This window comes from Aethalodelphis obliquidens, unplaced genomic scaffold (genome assembly GCF_003676395.1).
Source record: "Aethalodelphis obliquidens isolate GAN/ISIS:26980383/991018 unplaced genomic scaffold, ASM367639v1 scaffold119, whole genome shotgun sequence".
In the NCBI taxonomy this organism is placed as follows: domain Eukaryota; kingdom Metazoa; phylum Chordata; class Mammalia; order Artiodactyla; family Delphinidae; genus Aethalodelphis; species Aethalodelphis obliquidens.
This window is the reverse complement of record NW_020838063.1, coordinates 200,483-215,482: the sequence shown is the minus strand read 5'-3', so window position 1 is coordinate 215,482 and position 15,000 is coordinate 200,483. Positions and strand designations below refer to the sequence as shown.

Sequence of the window (15,000 nt, the reverse complement as noted above, 5' to 3'; positions counted from 1 at the left end):
TGCCTCAGTTATTCTGCTATTGATCCCATCTAGAGTACTTTTAATTTCATTTATTGTGTTGTTCATCGTTGCTTGCTTCATCTTTAGTTCTTCTAGGTCCTTGTTAACTGATTCTTGCAATTTGTCCATTCTATTGTCCATTCTATCTCCAAGATTTCGGATCAACCTTACTATCATTATTCTGAATTCTTTTTCAGGTAGTCTGCCTATTTCCTCTTCATTTGTTAGGTCTGGTGGGTTTTTATCTTGCTCCTTCATCTGCTGTGTGTTTTTCTGTCTTTTCATTTTGCTTATCTTACTTTGTTTGGGGTCTCCTTTTTTGCAGGCTGAAGGTTCGTAGTTCCTGTTGTTTTTTGTGTCTGTCCCCAGTGGCTAAGGTTGGTTCAGTGGGTTGTGTAGGCTTCCTGGTGGAGGGTACTAGTGCCTGTGTTCTGGTGTATGAGGCTGGATCTTGTCTTTCTGGTGGGCAGGTCCACGTCTGGTGGTGTGTTTTGGGGTGTCTGTAGACTTACTATGATTTTGGGCAGCCTCTCTGCTAATGGGTGGGGTTGTGTTCCTGTCTTGCTAGTTGTTTGGCATAGGATGTCCAGCACTGTAGCTTGCTGGTCGTTGAGTGAAGCTGGGTGCTGGCGTTGAGATGGAGATCTCTCTGAGATTTTTGCTGTTTGATATTATGTGCAGCTGGGAGGCCTCTTGTGGACCAGTGTCCTGAAGTTGGCTCTCCCACCTCAGAGGCACAGCACTGAGTCCTGGCTGCAGCACCAAGAGCCTTTCATCCACAGGGATCCTTAATTTGGGATGATTCGTTGTCTATTCAGGTATTCCACAGATGCAGGGTATATCAAGTTGATTGTGGAGCTTTAATCCGCTGCTTCTGAGGCTGCTGGGAGAGATTTCCCTTTCTCTTCTTTGTTCTGACAGTTCCCAGGGGCTCAGCTTTGGATTTGGCCCCGCCTGTGCATGTAGGTCGCCGGAGGGCGTCTGTTCTTTGCTCAGACAGGACGAGGTTAAAGGAGCCGCTGATTCGGAGGCTCTGGCTCACCCAGGCCGGGGGGTAGGGAGGGTCACGGAGTGCGGGGCGGGCCTGCAGTGGCAGAGGCCGGCGTGACGCTGCAGCCTGAGGCGCGCCGTGCGCTCTCCCGGGGAGCCGTCCCTGGATCCCGGGACCCTGGCAGTGGCGGGCTGCACAGGCTCCCCAGAAGGGCGTGTGGCTAGTGACCTGTGTTTGCCCACAGGCCTCCTGGCGGCGGCAGCAGCGGCCTTAGCGTCCCATGTCCGTCTCTGGGCTCCGCACTCTTAGCCGCGGCTCGCGCCCGTCCCTGGAGCTCTCTCAAGCAGCGTTCTTAATCCCCTCTCCTCGTGCACCAGGAAACAAAGAGGGACGTAAAAATCTCTTGCCTCTTCGGCAGGTCCAGACCCCTCCCCGGACTCTCTCCCGGCCAGCCGCCGCGCACCAACGCCCTGCAGGCTGTGTTCACGCCGCCAACCTCAGTCCTCTCCCGGCGCTCCGACAAGAGCTGGAGCCTCAGCTCCCAGTCCCGCCCGCCCCGGCGGGCGAGCAGACAAGCCTCTCGGCTGGTGAGTGCCGGTCGGCCCGATCCTCTGCGCTGGAATCTGTCCGCTTTGCCCTCCGCACCCCTGTTGCTGTGCTCTCCTCCGCGGCTCCCAAGCTCCCCCACTCCGCCTCCCGAAGTCTCCACCCGCGAAGGGGCTTCCTAGTGTGTGGACACTTTTCCTCCTTCACAGCTCTCTCCCGCTGGTGCAGGACCCGTCCCTATCCTTTTGTCTCTGTTTAGTTTTTTCTTCTGCCCTAACCAGGTACGTGGGGGGTTCCTTGCCTTTTGGGAGGTCTGAGGTCTTCTGCCAGCGTTCAGTAGGTGTTCTGTAGGAGTTGTTCCAGTGCAGAGTGTTTTATAGGTTGTACATGGACATTCAAATCTCCTGGGATTGAGAGGAAGAATCAGGATGGAGAGGAAACCACCTACCTAAAGTGGTTTCCAAAGTCCTTAATGGAGAAAGAAGAGTCATTAGGAGAGGTACAGAGTGGTATAGCTAAATGCAATAGACCTAAAAGGAGGAAGGAGTTTTGTAAGGAGCAAGGGGAGTATTGAACCTGTCATGGACCGTGCAGTTCATGGGGTGTGGGAAAATGAGTAACTTTTGTAGTAGAAGGTAAAAGAGAAATGATATTCCTAGAAGGATATATAGGTTGCGAGTAAGACAAGAGTCAGAGAGATCTGGAAAAAAGTTTCTCAACCTTTTAAACCCCTCAGTTAACCAGATACCTCAGATAATATCAGAGGCCTAATAGTAGCGACTATACTCTTTCCTTAGGACTCCAAATGGAGTGAAAAGTCACTGGTGGACAGGAAAAGATGCTCAATTTCACTAATGATTAAAGAAATGCAAATTAAAACATGACATAAAATGCATAACCTATCAAATTGGCAAAGATTAAAAAGATTGATGATAACCATTGCTGGCTATGTGGAGAAAGAGGCATTGTTGGTGGGAATGGAAACTGGTGTATCCTATTTGAAGGGCAATTTGGCCACATCTAGTAAAGTCTGAAATATTCATACTCTTCAACTGAAAATCCACTTTTAAGAATGCCCACACATATAAAGATATATGTTCAAGGATATTTGATGCAACAATGTCTGCATTTGTGAAAAATGTGAATAACTGAATTGCCCATGAACAGGGACCATGATAAATTCACTTAATGGAATATTATACAGTCACTGAAAAGAATGAGGTCACACTGACTGAACTGACCTGGAAAATGTTCACCATACATTAAGTATAAAAAGTTAGTTGCAGAAAAATATGCACAATACAATCTCATTTTTACAAATTAGTAATAATATATGTAGTTATATATATGTTGAAAAATTCTAGACCTGTACTGTCCAATATGGTAGTCACTAGCCACAAGTGGCTATTTAAATTTAAATTGATCAAAACTAAATAAAATTAAAAATTCAGTTCCTCACTCTCACTAGCCACATTTCAAATGCACAACTGCCACATGTGGCTAGTGGCTATTGTATTAGTACAGATCCAGAACCTTTCCATCATCACAGAAAGTTCAAATAGTGCTGATCTAGCAGCATACATTAAACTATTAATAGTGTGTGTTGTGGGGCAAACTACAGGGAATATTTACATTTTACATTATATATTTCTGAAATGTATACTTCTTAGATAACGTACATGTATAACTTTTGTAATGAGAAAAAAATAAATAAAGATAATGAGAGACAAAACGAGAGAGGGAGGGATACTATAGTGTTTTTGGGAGAAACAAGAATCTCACTAATTACCAGGGTCTTATGGGCAATGGGGAACCATTGGAGTATTTTGAGTTTAAAGTGACATTATCATATGTGCTCAAGAAAGATGGCTTTAGAAGCAATCTGGTGGCCATACTGGGGGGAGCAACTACTAAAGACAAGTAAACCAGTCAGGAAGTTATTATAGTACTTAAGGCAGAGGTGGGGAAGAACGGATATTTGAGAAACACTTTTGAGGAAAACTGACAGGATGAGGCAATTGCCAGATGGAGGGGAAGAGAAAGAATTCAAGGCTTACTTGAGTTTTCAAGCTTGGGATACTGGATAGGACTGATGGAGATGGGAAGCACAGGATAATCGTGCAATCACAAGTCTATCTTTCTCATCCACTCATTTTAATTCAACCAATATTTATGAGGTTGTATGGTCTATCAAATCTATCCCTCTTCTCCATTCTCACTCTCTTTGGTCTAATAAAGTCAGTTTCAGAAAGGAAATAGAAATTTATGGGTATAGGGCATGCGAAAAAGGAACAGTATAAAGAATGGCTAGAACAGTGGGCTTGAAATGACCAAGGGGGTCACATAGTAAGCACTAATAATAAATTACAGTGAAAAATGTAGGCAACAGGACTAGGAAATTGTAAAACAATAGGGCTGGATATTTAAGACAGTTAATTACACACACTCTCTAAAAACCTTTTAAGCCAGAAGCTATAAATCTCATTATCTTCAACTGAAAAAATGACAGCAGAGAGGTGAAGAGTGATTCTCTCCTTTTCTTTACTTCTACCAAATAATAGGGGTGTGGTGAAAAGAGCAAGTTCTCATGTAATAATGTATAAACAAAACTTCAAAATGAGAAAATGTACACTCCAAATTTCTTCTTTTTTTTTTTTAAATATCACCTAACAAATGATACAGAAGCCAGGGTTCTGAAGGTCAGAAAATAAGTGAGTCAGCATAAATGAGTGATGAAGCCTACTTAGACTGCATTCAGAGGCATACCTAGACAAAGAAGCCAGAAAAGTCTGCTTTATACTCAGAGCTCTGAAAACCCATAGAAACACAAGCTCTGCATTTATTTTACAACCAGTCTTACTTCCACTTGATACCTTAGAATCAACACAAAAATACATCAGAGTATTTGAGCTGGAAAGACTATGAGAATATTTGAGCTGAAAGGACCATGAGAGATTATCTAAGAGTTTTTAACTTGAGATCTGGGGTCTGTGTACCCCCTGAAATTAAGGTCTATTTTCTGTATGTATAGCCATATGTACATTTTTCTAGGGGCAGAAAGTCAATCATATTCTCAAAGAGTTCAGTGGGCCCCCCAAAACTTATACCATTAGATTCTAGTAGAACCACCTTGTTTTACAGACAGAGAAACTGAGGCCCACAGAAGGGAAGAGATTTTCCAAGGGCACGCAGTAAATTAGTGGCTGACCTGAATCTAGAAACCAGGTTGTTTTTCAATATTCTTTCCACCATGAATACACTGCTACCTCAAGAGATCCCATAATAAAGTCAGTGCAAGTTCTTAAAAGTCCTGATTATTACCTTTGCAATGAAAATTCCAGCATCCATAATAGCTTTAATGTGTCTCAACCACCCTGAGCTCTCCAGGCTGCTAAGAAATTCACTCATTGTTGGAGTTTTCAATTCACAAACTAAGGTAGAAAAGGAAGCAGAGATTGAAATTCACAATTACCTCAGTTTATTCACCAAGAAAGGGGACAAAATGGTTCACCATTTTGTAAATGAGGAAGCTGAGGCACAGAAAGGTTAAATGATTAGTTGGAAACCGCAAAGTGAATCAGGGACAGGACTAGGGCTAGAGCCTACCATATCTCCTAGCTCGGGTCTCTGCTTTCTTGACTTGTAGAACCCACCCCAAGCCCACAGAGATCTCTGAAGAACAGAGCCAAAAGACTGAGTCAGCATCCACAGGAAAATACTCACATCTCCTCTGATTAGAAAACACATTTTATTCCCATCTTAACTCCTCCTACTGAGCCTAACTTTGTAGACCCTTAACATCTGTCTCTGCTTCCACATCCCCACTTACTCCCTTGCAGCCCTGTGCTGTCTCAACAGGTTGAAAAAACCATCAGTTAATTTTCATGCATTTTGCACTGGTTATCCAGCAGACGGCAATCTTTTGCCTCAAAAAATCTGCAAAATGTCCTCTTACACTCCTACTATAGAATATTCTGGGACAAAAAAGAAAAGAGGAAGAGACCCAAGGAAGAGGAACATTAATATCCAAAAAGGGCTGCAGACTGAGAAGACAGGATCTGATAAGGGTTGTGTAAGGGAGAGGTCCTGGCAGACAGCATAAGTGAACAATTGAAGAAAAGAGAGGAAGAACGGGGAGTTCACTTAATGAGGGCAGGTTTTCCCTATGTGTGCCTGAGATGACATACCACATCATGGAATCCTGGGTAGTGGCTTTGGGAGAAATGTTCTAGACTCAAGAGTCCTGTAAAGCCCTGATCTCACCTTGCCCGCATTCTGATCCCAATTACATTGCTGTGATGACAGATGACCCAAATTGTCTGATAGCAGCTTTATTCCTTTGAAGTCTAAATTCGCCCCCTTCATCAGCACAGTGATGAAATTGGACTGACCCCTTACAGCAGATTAAATGAGGAAGATGAAATAAATCCCAGTTCATTTATATTTATGTTGACCTACCCACCCCTATACAGCAGTCTCTGTAATTCTATAGAGAGAAATTATTTCCATAGCCACTAAACCCAGATGAACTCCACAGAGTTATGAAAACTAAACATTGTAGTTCCTCTGTCAGACCAACACTGCTATAATTCAGTACTACCTATGCAAACTGGATTTATACTATAGTCAAAAATCTTATCACCTGTTAATTCTGCTCACCTGGTTGCTTTTATGTTTCACCACAAAATCAGGCATACTTTTTGCTTACGTAATTATGCAAGCTATATAGCCTCTGGTCTAGCCCAGGTGAAATCCTTGTACCTTCCAAGAGTTTCTGCAGGCTGCTCCGCATCACATGGATGTTCTCAATGCCTATGAACCTGAAGCGAATGTTGGCATAGTTGCCTTCATTTTCATAACCCTTCCCAGCTGCTCGGTTGGCCATGGCATTTAACTGCAATATAGAGGACATAACAGAACAGATGGGGCAGATGATAAAAGAACATGGTTCATCAATCTCAATGCTTCATTCTAAACAGTTTTAAATCTTACCCATTTAAAAAGAAGTTAGATCACATAGGGCACATTCTGGGATGAAGAGAATCTCACTGGCATTTAGATCAGGTATCTTAAGTAACAGTAGTATAGGGAAAGAGAAGGAGATTTAGTGTTTTTATTTTATTATTAAAACTCTGCTTAAGAGATTGATTGAAGGATATGGGAGCTATGAGGATATCTGATCCGAAGAACTAAAATTATAATTTTGAGCTTCCTATCACAAACAAATGGGCTTTATACTGAGAAACATGTGAAAATTCAAAAATCCTTATTACTGAGAAGCTCTAGAAAGAAGTCTAAGAACTTCAGGGCCAATTAATTATAAACAGCTACTCTAGAAAAATGTCTAGAACATGACTGCATAAGATAAAGTGACTTTCATTCACTGATAAAATTGAAATGGAGATACCAAGAGTTGTTTTAACACTATATTCAGCTTGTGGTAACCAGAATACTTCTAGGTCATATGAAGAATGTTGGATGGGGTAGTGAGTAAATGAGACTTGCAGAGAGGAGATATTAATCCAAAAACTAGAAAGGGGCTTCCCTGGTGGCACAGTGGGTTGAGAATCCACCTGCCAATACAGGGGACACGGGTTCAATCCCTGGTCTGGGAAGATCCCACATGCCATGGAGCAACTAAGCCCGTGCGCCACAACTACTGAGCTGGCATGCTGCAACTACTGAAGCCTGCGTGCCTAGTGCCCGTGTTCCACAACAAGAGAATCCACCGCAATGAGAAGCCCGCGCACCGCAATGAAGAGTAGCTCCCACTCGCTGCAACTAGAGAAAGCCCGTGCACAGCGATGAAGACCCAACACAGCAAAAAATAAATAAAATAAATAAATTTATATATAAAAAAACTAGAAAGCAGCCAAGATATCTTATATGATTATAACCATCTTAATAATTAAATGATTTTCTGTTGTTTGGGCCTATTTTCTAATCTCCCATTATTGTGCATTTCAGAAGGTAGGAGGAGAATGTATATGGATAGGGTGTCATTTTTACATTAATAAAAAAAGAATGCCATTAAAAACCTCAAAAGCACAAACTATTCACATTAACACATGCAGGGAAGAAAAATCTACATGTCAACATATTCTATTTAGCATGCAGGATATTTGTTAAAGGGAGAAACATGATGGTAATTTTGATCTCTTATCACACAAAGAATGTCACTGAGCTTTCATTAAATTAATGACAAATCAATGGGACACCTGAGGAGGTGTAAGCAACAGCAACCTAGTAACAAAAAAGTCTGTTATGACTGATGGATGCTTCAGCAAATGAAACAATAATTACGGCAGTCCCTACCCAGGTCTGGGCAGCAGTAGAAAGGCCAGCTACTACAGATAGCTAGATACATCATACCAGTATACACTCTTTGGGAATAGGACTGGCATATCTGAGAAACTGCTACATATTAGTAGCCTAATGTTCAAGTAGGAAAGAACATATAATATTTACTGAGCCCCTAGTATGTATGTGCCAGACACTGTGCTAGATCCTTCACTTATATTATCTCATTTAATCCTCATGACAGCTCCTAAAGATAGGTACTATTATTATTCCCATAAGGAAACAAGTTCAGAGAGGTAAACCAATTTCAACCAGGATCATATGGATAAAAGCTGAAGGCAGGATCTGACCCCAGATTTGACTGACTCCTAAGAATGTAACTTGTCACTACAATACAGTTTCTACTAAAAGTATATATCTAGCCATCCAGAAGAGGAGTGTTGCTAGATATTTCTAGGCTCTCTGAGAGAGGAAAAAGGGACCTATTAAAAAGGACTTTTTGGTCTTTCATTTGGCCAAAGGGCATCAATCCTTTAGTTTTTCAAAAGCTTGGTACTTCTCTTTATCATTTTAAGACTAATACGATGGAAAACACAGATTTGATTAAACTCTTTCTAATCCCAGAATGTCAAACGCAGTTATAGTTGAAGCAAGACAGCAAAGTTCTGAGAAACTGAAGGATGGTACCTGAGCAGAAAGGGAAATTATTTTTTCTATTGAGCCCAGTCAGTTATAGGTAGCCCTGCAGAACAGTCAGTGAGAGATCCCCAAAATGGGCAGACATCTGTCTAAGACCACTATCTGGTTTCAAGCACAACCAATTGCTTAACTCTGAAGTCACAACCACCTGGCTTAGGCTTAGAATATAAATCACTTACTTAGCAATCCCTAGTTAGCAATGAAACCTCCTAATCATCCACAGTCAACATATCAAAGTATAAGCAAAATTATTTCTTTCTGGGGCTGTTTGTGAAAAGAACAGCCTTTAAAAAAAGGAAATCTGTCCTTTACTTGCCTTGTGGGGCACAATTAATTCCTCTACGATTCCTTATTAAAGCTAGACAAAATGTTGAGGGTCAAGGAATTAATGCAGAGAGTTTAGGTTGATCTGAGGACCCTCCTCTCTGTGACATTCACAGGCAGTGGCAAGACTAAGTTGTTCAAAGTACCTTCTCATAGTCTTGCTTGACAGTGATAGCTATGATAAAAGGAGTTCCAAATGGCTTACTCAAATGATTTTACACAGTTATGACATAATAAGCCCATATACACAAACCTAACTTTCCCATTAACACTGCAAAACTCAACATGTGGGGAAGGGAATTATAACATGAGTAAAGTAGGGGTATTAGAGAGGTCATTGATACATAGATACTTTTGGTCTTGTGTCTACAACATACATAAACTGGCTCTCTGGGTTCGTCTGGCTAATAACCTCTAGCAGGAGCTCATCATCTATGCAATGAGTATAAAATCCAGACAGAGGCTGGCTACAGTGGTAAATGGCAGGCTGTAAGGAAAAAATATATCAGTTGAGTGGTCCAATGTACAGGTGGTCAAAAATCCTCCTTGATCCCATATTCAGTGAGTAGAAGAAGAGGATGAGACAACTCAGGATAGTGAAGTAAAAAGAAATGTAGCTCTGAAGCCCAGGCATTCCACTGACATTAGGCTCAGCCTCCTGCCTCCATCCCCACTCTAGCATGTGGGCTGTATTACCACAAACTGTTGCTCAGATAGTCTTTTTTTCTTCTACATGGCTATGATTCCCAACCCAGTCTCAGCAAATCCAGACTTCAAGAAAATCACACCCTGAGTGTTTCCTTAATAGAATTCTATGCATTTTCAATATGTATTAGGCTAGTATTTACCGGAACCTTTCTTGCTTTTTATAGTCCCAGTAATATCATCCATATAAACCAGAGGTTCACAGTGACAGCAGAATTCAAAGACCTAGTGTCTCTTAAGAGAACAGGGTTCACTCGTTTCAGGAGTTAATGCCAAATCAGAGGGCTGGTTTGTTTCAAGCCATTTCAATAGGAAAACAACATAGCTATTTAGCAGATACATCTGGTAATAATTAGTTAGTGAACTGCATTACACTTTGGTGTGTTTTTTATAGAGTCTGCTTACTTTGATAGTTTGACACAAAGACACCCACTTGTATTACTGTACTTTTTAGCACTTGATAGTTGCCTACCTGAGAACTTGACTGTCTAATTCCAGATCTCAGAGAGACCACAAGAGGCAAGAACTATTATCCCTTCCTATGGAAGGGGACTCAAATAGAGGAGTCAAGCGAAATATTCCCCTACTAGCTTAAATTGTATGAAAATAGTGAGAAAGAATCAAGGACATGTGTGTTCTAATGGGAAGCCACAGTGCCCAAATATCCTTTCATACAGCTGTTCCCTTTTATTCAACAACTTGCCATCAAGCAGGAGCCCATAGAGAAGAAAAGAAATAAATGAACGCACTACAAATGACACTTAACATCTGCACAACACTTTAAAATTTACAAAGTACACATATATTTTTCTCTCATATTACACACTTAAAAACTCTCAGAGCTACCAAAGTTCAGAGAAGTAACTTGCTTGAGGTCACATAGCTAGTAAGTGGCAGTGGTGTGACTTAAACTCAGGTCTTCTAGCACCAAGTAAAGTTCTCATGAGAGAACTTTGCTCAACTAACATTGTTCTCTTTGTAGAGGTAGGAAAGCATAGGCACACATTCTTTACTTCTGAACTTCGAACTTCCAACCACCGTTCCCAATGTAACAGATTTAGGAACCACTATTTCAGGAGGGTAGGTACTGCATATCTAAAACAAAATAAACTCAATTTTTTAAACTCAATTTTTTTTACATATTTTTACCTGCTAGCAACAGGTTAGAATAGCAATCACTCAAGAATTAGCTGTCTGTTATTTATCATCTAGAATCATCCATTCCTCAGAAATAAGAACAAACTTATCCTTGATGGGAGGACATTCAAGACGGCGAAGGAGTAAGACATGGTGATCACCATCCTCCCTAAAAATACATGAAAAATACATCTACATGTGGAACAACTCCTACAGAACATCTACTGAATGCTAGCAGAAGACCTCAGACTTCCCAAAAGGCAAGAAACTCCCCACTTACCAGGGTAGGGCAAAAGAAAAAAGAAAAAAACAGAGACAAAAGAAAAGGGATGGGACCTGCACCTCTGGGAGGGAGCTGTGAAGGAGGAAAGTTTCCACACACTGGGAAGCCCCTTCACTGGCAGAGACGAGGGTGGTCGGGGGGAAGCTTTGGAGCCACAGAGGAGAATGCAGCAATAGGGGTGTAGAGAGCAAAGCAGAGAGATTCTCGCACAGAGGATCAGTGCCGACCAGCACTCACCAGCCTGAGAGGCTTGTCTGCTCATGTATTGGGGCAGGTGGGGACTGGGAGCTGAGGCTTGGGCTTCGGAGTTAAGATCCCAGGGAAAGGACAGGGGTTGGCTGCATGAACACAGCCTGAAGGGGGCTAGTGCAACACAGCTAGCTGGCAGGGAGTCTGGGAGAGAGTATGGACCTGCCTAACAGGCAAGATACCATTGACTCAGTGTGCACAAGGAGAGGGGATTTGGAGCATCGCATAAATGAGCTCCAGAGATGGGCACGACTACGGCTATCAGCATGGACAACAGAGACGGGCATGAAACACTAAGGCTGCTGCTGCAGCCAACAAGAATCCTGTGTGCAAGCACAGGTCACTATCCACACCTCAACTCCCGGAAGCCTGGGCAGCATGCCACTGCCAGGGTCCCGTGATCCAGGGACAACTTCCCTGGGAGAACACATGGCATGCCTCAGGCTGTTGCAATGTCACCTTGGCCTCTGCCGCTGCAGGCTCACCCCACATTCCGTACCCCTCCCTCCCCACAGACTGAGTGACCCAAGGCAACCTAATCAACCACTCTTTGAATGCCCTCCTGTCTGGGCAAGGACCAGATGCCAGATGGGGACCTACAGGCAGAGATGGGACCAAATCCAAAGCTGAACCCCAGGAGATTTGCGAACAAAGAAGAGAAAGGGAAATTTCTCTGGGCAGCTTCAGGAGCAGTGGATTAAATAGCAACAATCAACTTGATGTACCCTGCATATCTGGAATACCTGAATAGACAATGAATCATCCCAAAATTGAGGTACTGGACTTTGGGAGCAACTGTAGACTTGGGGTTTTTGCTGTATGTAACTGACTAATTTCTGATTTTAGGTTTATCTTAGTATAGCTTTCAGCACTTGTTATAAGTGGTGACTTTGTTTATTGGTTTCGTTGCACTCTTTTCTTATTTAATTACATTTAAAATTTTTTAAATTTTAATATTTTTTATTTTAATAACTTTTTATTTTATTTTATTTATCTTTTCTTTCTTTTTTTTTTTCTCCCTTTTCTTCTGAGACGTGTGGTTGACTGGGTCTTGGTGCTCCGGCCGGGTGTCAGGCCTGAGTCTCTGAAGTGGGAGAGCCGAGTTCAGGATGTTGGACCACCAGAGACCACCCGGCCCAACGGAGCATCAATAGGCGAGAGCTCTCCCAGAGACTTCTAACTCAATGCTAAGACCCAGCTCCATTCAACAACCAGCAAGGTCCAGTGATGGACACCCCATGACAAACAACAGCAAGACAGGAACACAACACAATCCATTAGCAGAGAGGCTGCATAAAATCATAATAAGGTCACCGACACCCAAAACACACCACCAGATGTGGTCCTGCCCACAAGAAAGACAAGATACAGCCTCATCCATCAGAACACAGGCACCATTACACTCCACCAGGAAGCCTACACAATGCACTGAAGCAACCTTACTGACTGGGGGAAGACACCAAAAACAACAGGAACTACAAACCTGCAGCTGGCGAAAAGGAGACCCTAAACACAGTAAGTTAAACAAAATGAGAAGACAGAGAAATATGCAGCAGATGAACGAGCAAGGTAAAAACCTACTAGACTAAACAAATGAAGAGGAAATAGACAGTCTACCTGAAAAAGTATTCAGAGTAATGATAGTAAAAATGATCCAAAATCTTCAAAATAGAATGGAGAAAATAAAAGAAACATTTAACCTAGAAGAACTAAAGAGCAAACAATGAGGAACCACACAATAAATGAAATAAAAAATTCTATACAAGGAATCAACAGCAAATTAACTGAAGCAGAAGAACGGATAACTGACCTGGAAGATGAAATAGTGGAAATAACTACTGCAGAGAAGAATAAAGAAAAAATAATGAAAAGAATTCATGACAGTCTCAGAGACTTCTGGGACAACATTAAACACACCAACATTTGAATTATAGGGGTTCCAGAAGAAGAAGAGAAAAAGAAACAAACTGACAAAATATTTGAAGTGATTATTGTTGAAAATTTCCCTAATATGGGAATGGAAATAGTCAATCAAGTCCAGGAAGCACAGAGTCCCATACAGGATAAATCCAAGGAGAAACACGCCAGGACACATATTAATCAAACTATCAAAATTTAAATACAAAGAAAAAATATTAAAAGCAGCAAGGGAAAAGCAACAAATAACATAAAAGGGAATCCCCATAAGGTTAACTGCTGATATTTAGCAGAAACTCTGTAAGCAAGATGGGAGCGGCAGGACACATTTAAAGTGATAAAACGGAAAAATCTACAACCAAGATTACTCTTAATGAGCAACGATCTCATTCAGATTCAACAGAGAAATTAGAATCTTTACACACAAGCAAATGCAAAGAGAATTCAGCACCACCCAACCAGCTTCACAACAAATGCTAAAGGAACTTCTCTACACAGGAGACACAAGGGAAGGAAAAGACCTACAATAACAAATACAAAGCAATTAAGAAAATGGTAATAGGAACATACACATTGATCATTACTTTAAATGTAAATGGATTCAATACTCCAACCAAATACACAGATTGGCTAAATGGATACAAAAACAGGACCTGAATATATACTGTCCAGAAGAGACCCACCTCAGACCTAGGGATACATACAGATTGAAAGTGAAGAGATGGAAAAAGATATTCCATGCAAATGGAAATAAAAGAAAGCTAGAGCAGTAATTCTCATATCCAACAAAATAGACTTTAAAATAAACACTATTACAACAGACAAGAAGGACACCACATAATGATCAAGGAATCAATCCAAGAAGAAGATATAACAATTGTAAATATTTATGCAGCCAATGTAGGAGTACATCAATACACAGGGTAAATGCTAACAGGCATAAAAGGGGAAATCAATAGTTACACAATAATAACAGGGCACTTTAACACCCTAGTTTCACCAATGGACAGATCGTCCAAAATGAAAATAAATAAGAAAACACAAGCTTGAAATGACACATTAAAAAAAGATGAACTTAATTGAAACTTATAGGACATTCCATACAAAAACAAGAGAATACACTTTCTTCTCAAGTGCTCATGGAACATTGTCCAGGATAGATGATATCATGGGTCACAAATCAAGCCTTGGTAAATTTAAGAAAATTGAAATTGTATCAAGTATCTTTCCTGACCACAACGCTATGAAACTAGATATCAATTACAGGAAAAAAAAAAACATAAAAAACACAAACACATGGAGGATAAACAGTACGCTACTAACTAACAAAGAGATCACTAAAGAAATCACAGAGGAAATCAAAAAATACCTAGAAACAAATGACAATGAAAACACAACGAAACAAAACCTATGGGATGCAGCAAAAGCAGTTCCAAGAGGGAAGATTATAGCAATAGAATCTTACCTCAAGAAACAAGAAATATCTCAAATGAACAGCCTAAACATACACCTAAAGCAATTAGAAAAAGAAGAACCAAAAAAACCCAAGGTTACCAGAAGGAAAGAAAACATAAAAATCAGATCAGAAATAAATGAAAGAAATGAAGGAAACAATAGCAAAGATCAATAAAACTAAAAGCTGGTTCTTTGAGAAGATAAACAAAATTGATAGCCATTAGCCAACCTCATCAAGAAAAAAAGAGAGAAGACTCAAATCAACAGAATTACAAATGAAGAAGGAGAAGTAAAAACTGACACTGCAGAAATACAAAGGATCAGGAGAGATTACTATAAGAAACTCTATGTCAATAAAATGGACAACCTGGAAGAAATGGACAGATTCTTAGAA

The 15,000-nt window shown here is 41.0% G+C and overlaps 1 protein-coding gene across 1 annotated transcript in view; it reads right to left on the bottom strand.

Annotated features, from left to right (window-relative positions):
* ASB12 (ankyrin repeat and SOCS box containing 12) overlaps positions 1-15,000 on the bottom strand; it is a 332,952-nt gene that overhangs the window by 206,370 nt on the left and 111,582 nt on the right. Inside the window, exons 5-8 of the mRNA XM_027098063.1 lie at positions 10,532-10,660; positions 9,213-9,347; positions 6,299-6,431; positions 4,859-4,968 (exon numbers count right to left, since the gene is read on the bottom strand). Coding sequence (XP_026953864.1) covers positions 4,859-4,968; positions 6,299-6,431; positions 9,213-9,347; positions 10,532-10,660 — 507 coding nt within the window. The remainder of the gene's footprint in view (positions 1-4,858; positions 4,969-6,298; positions 6,432-9,212; positions 9,348-10,531; positions 10,661-15,000) is intronic.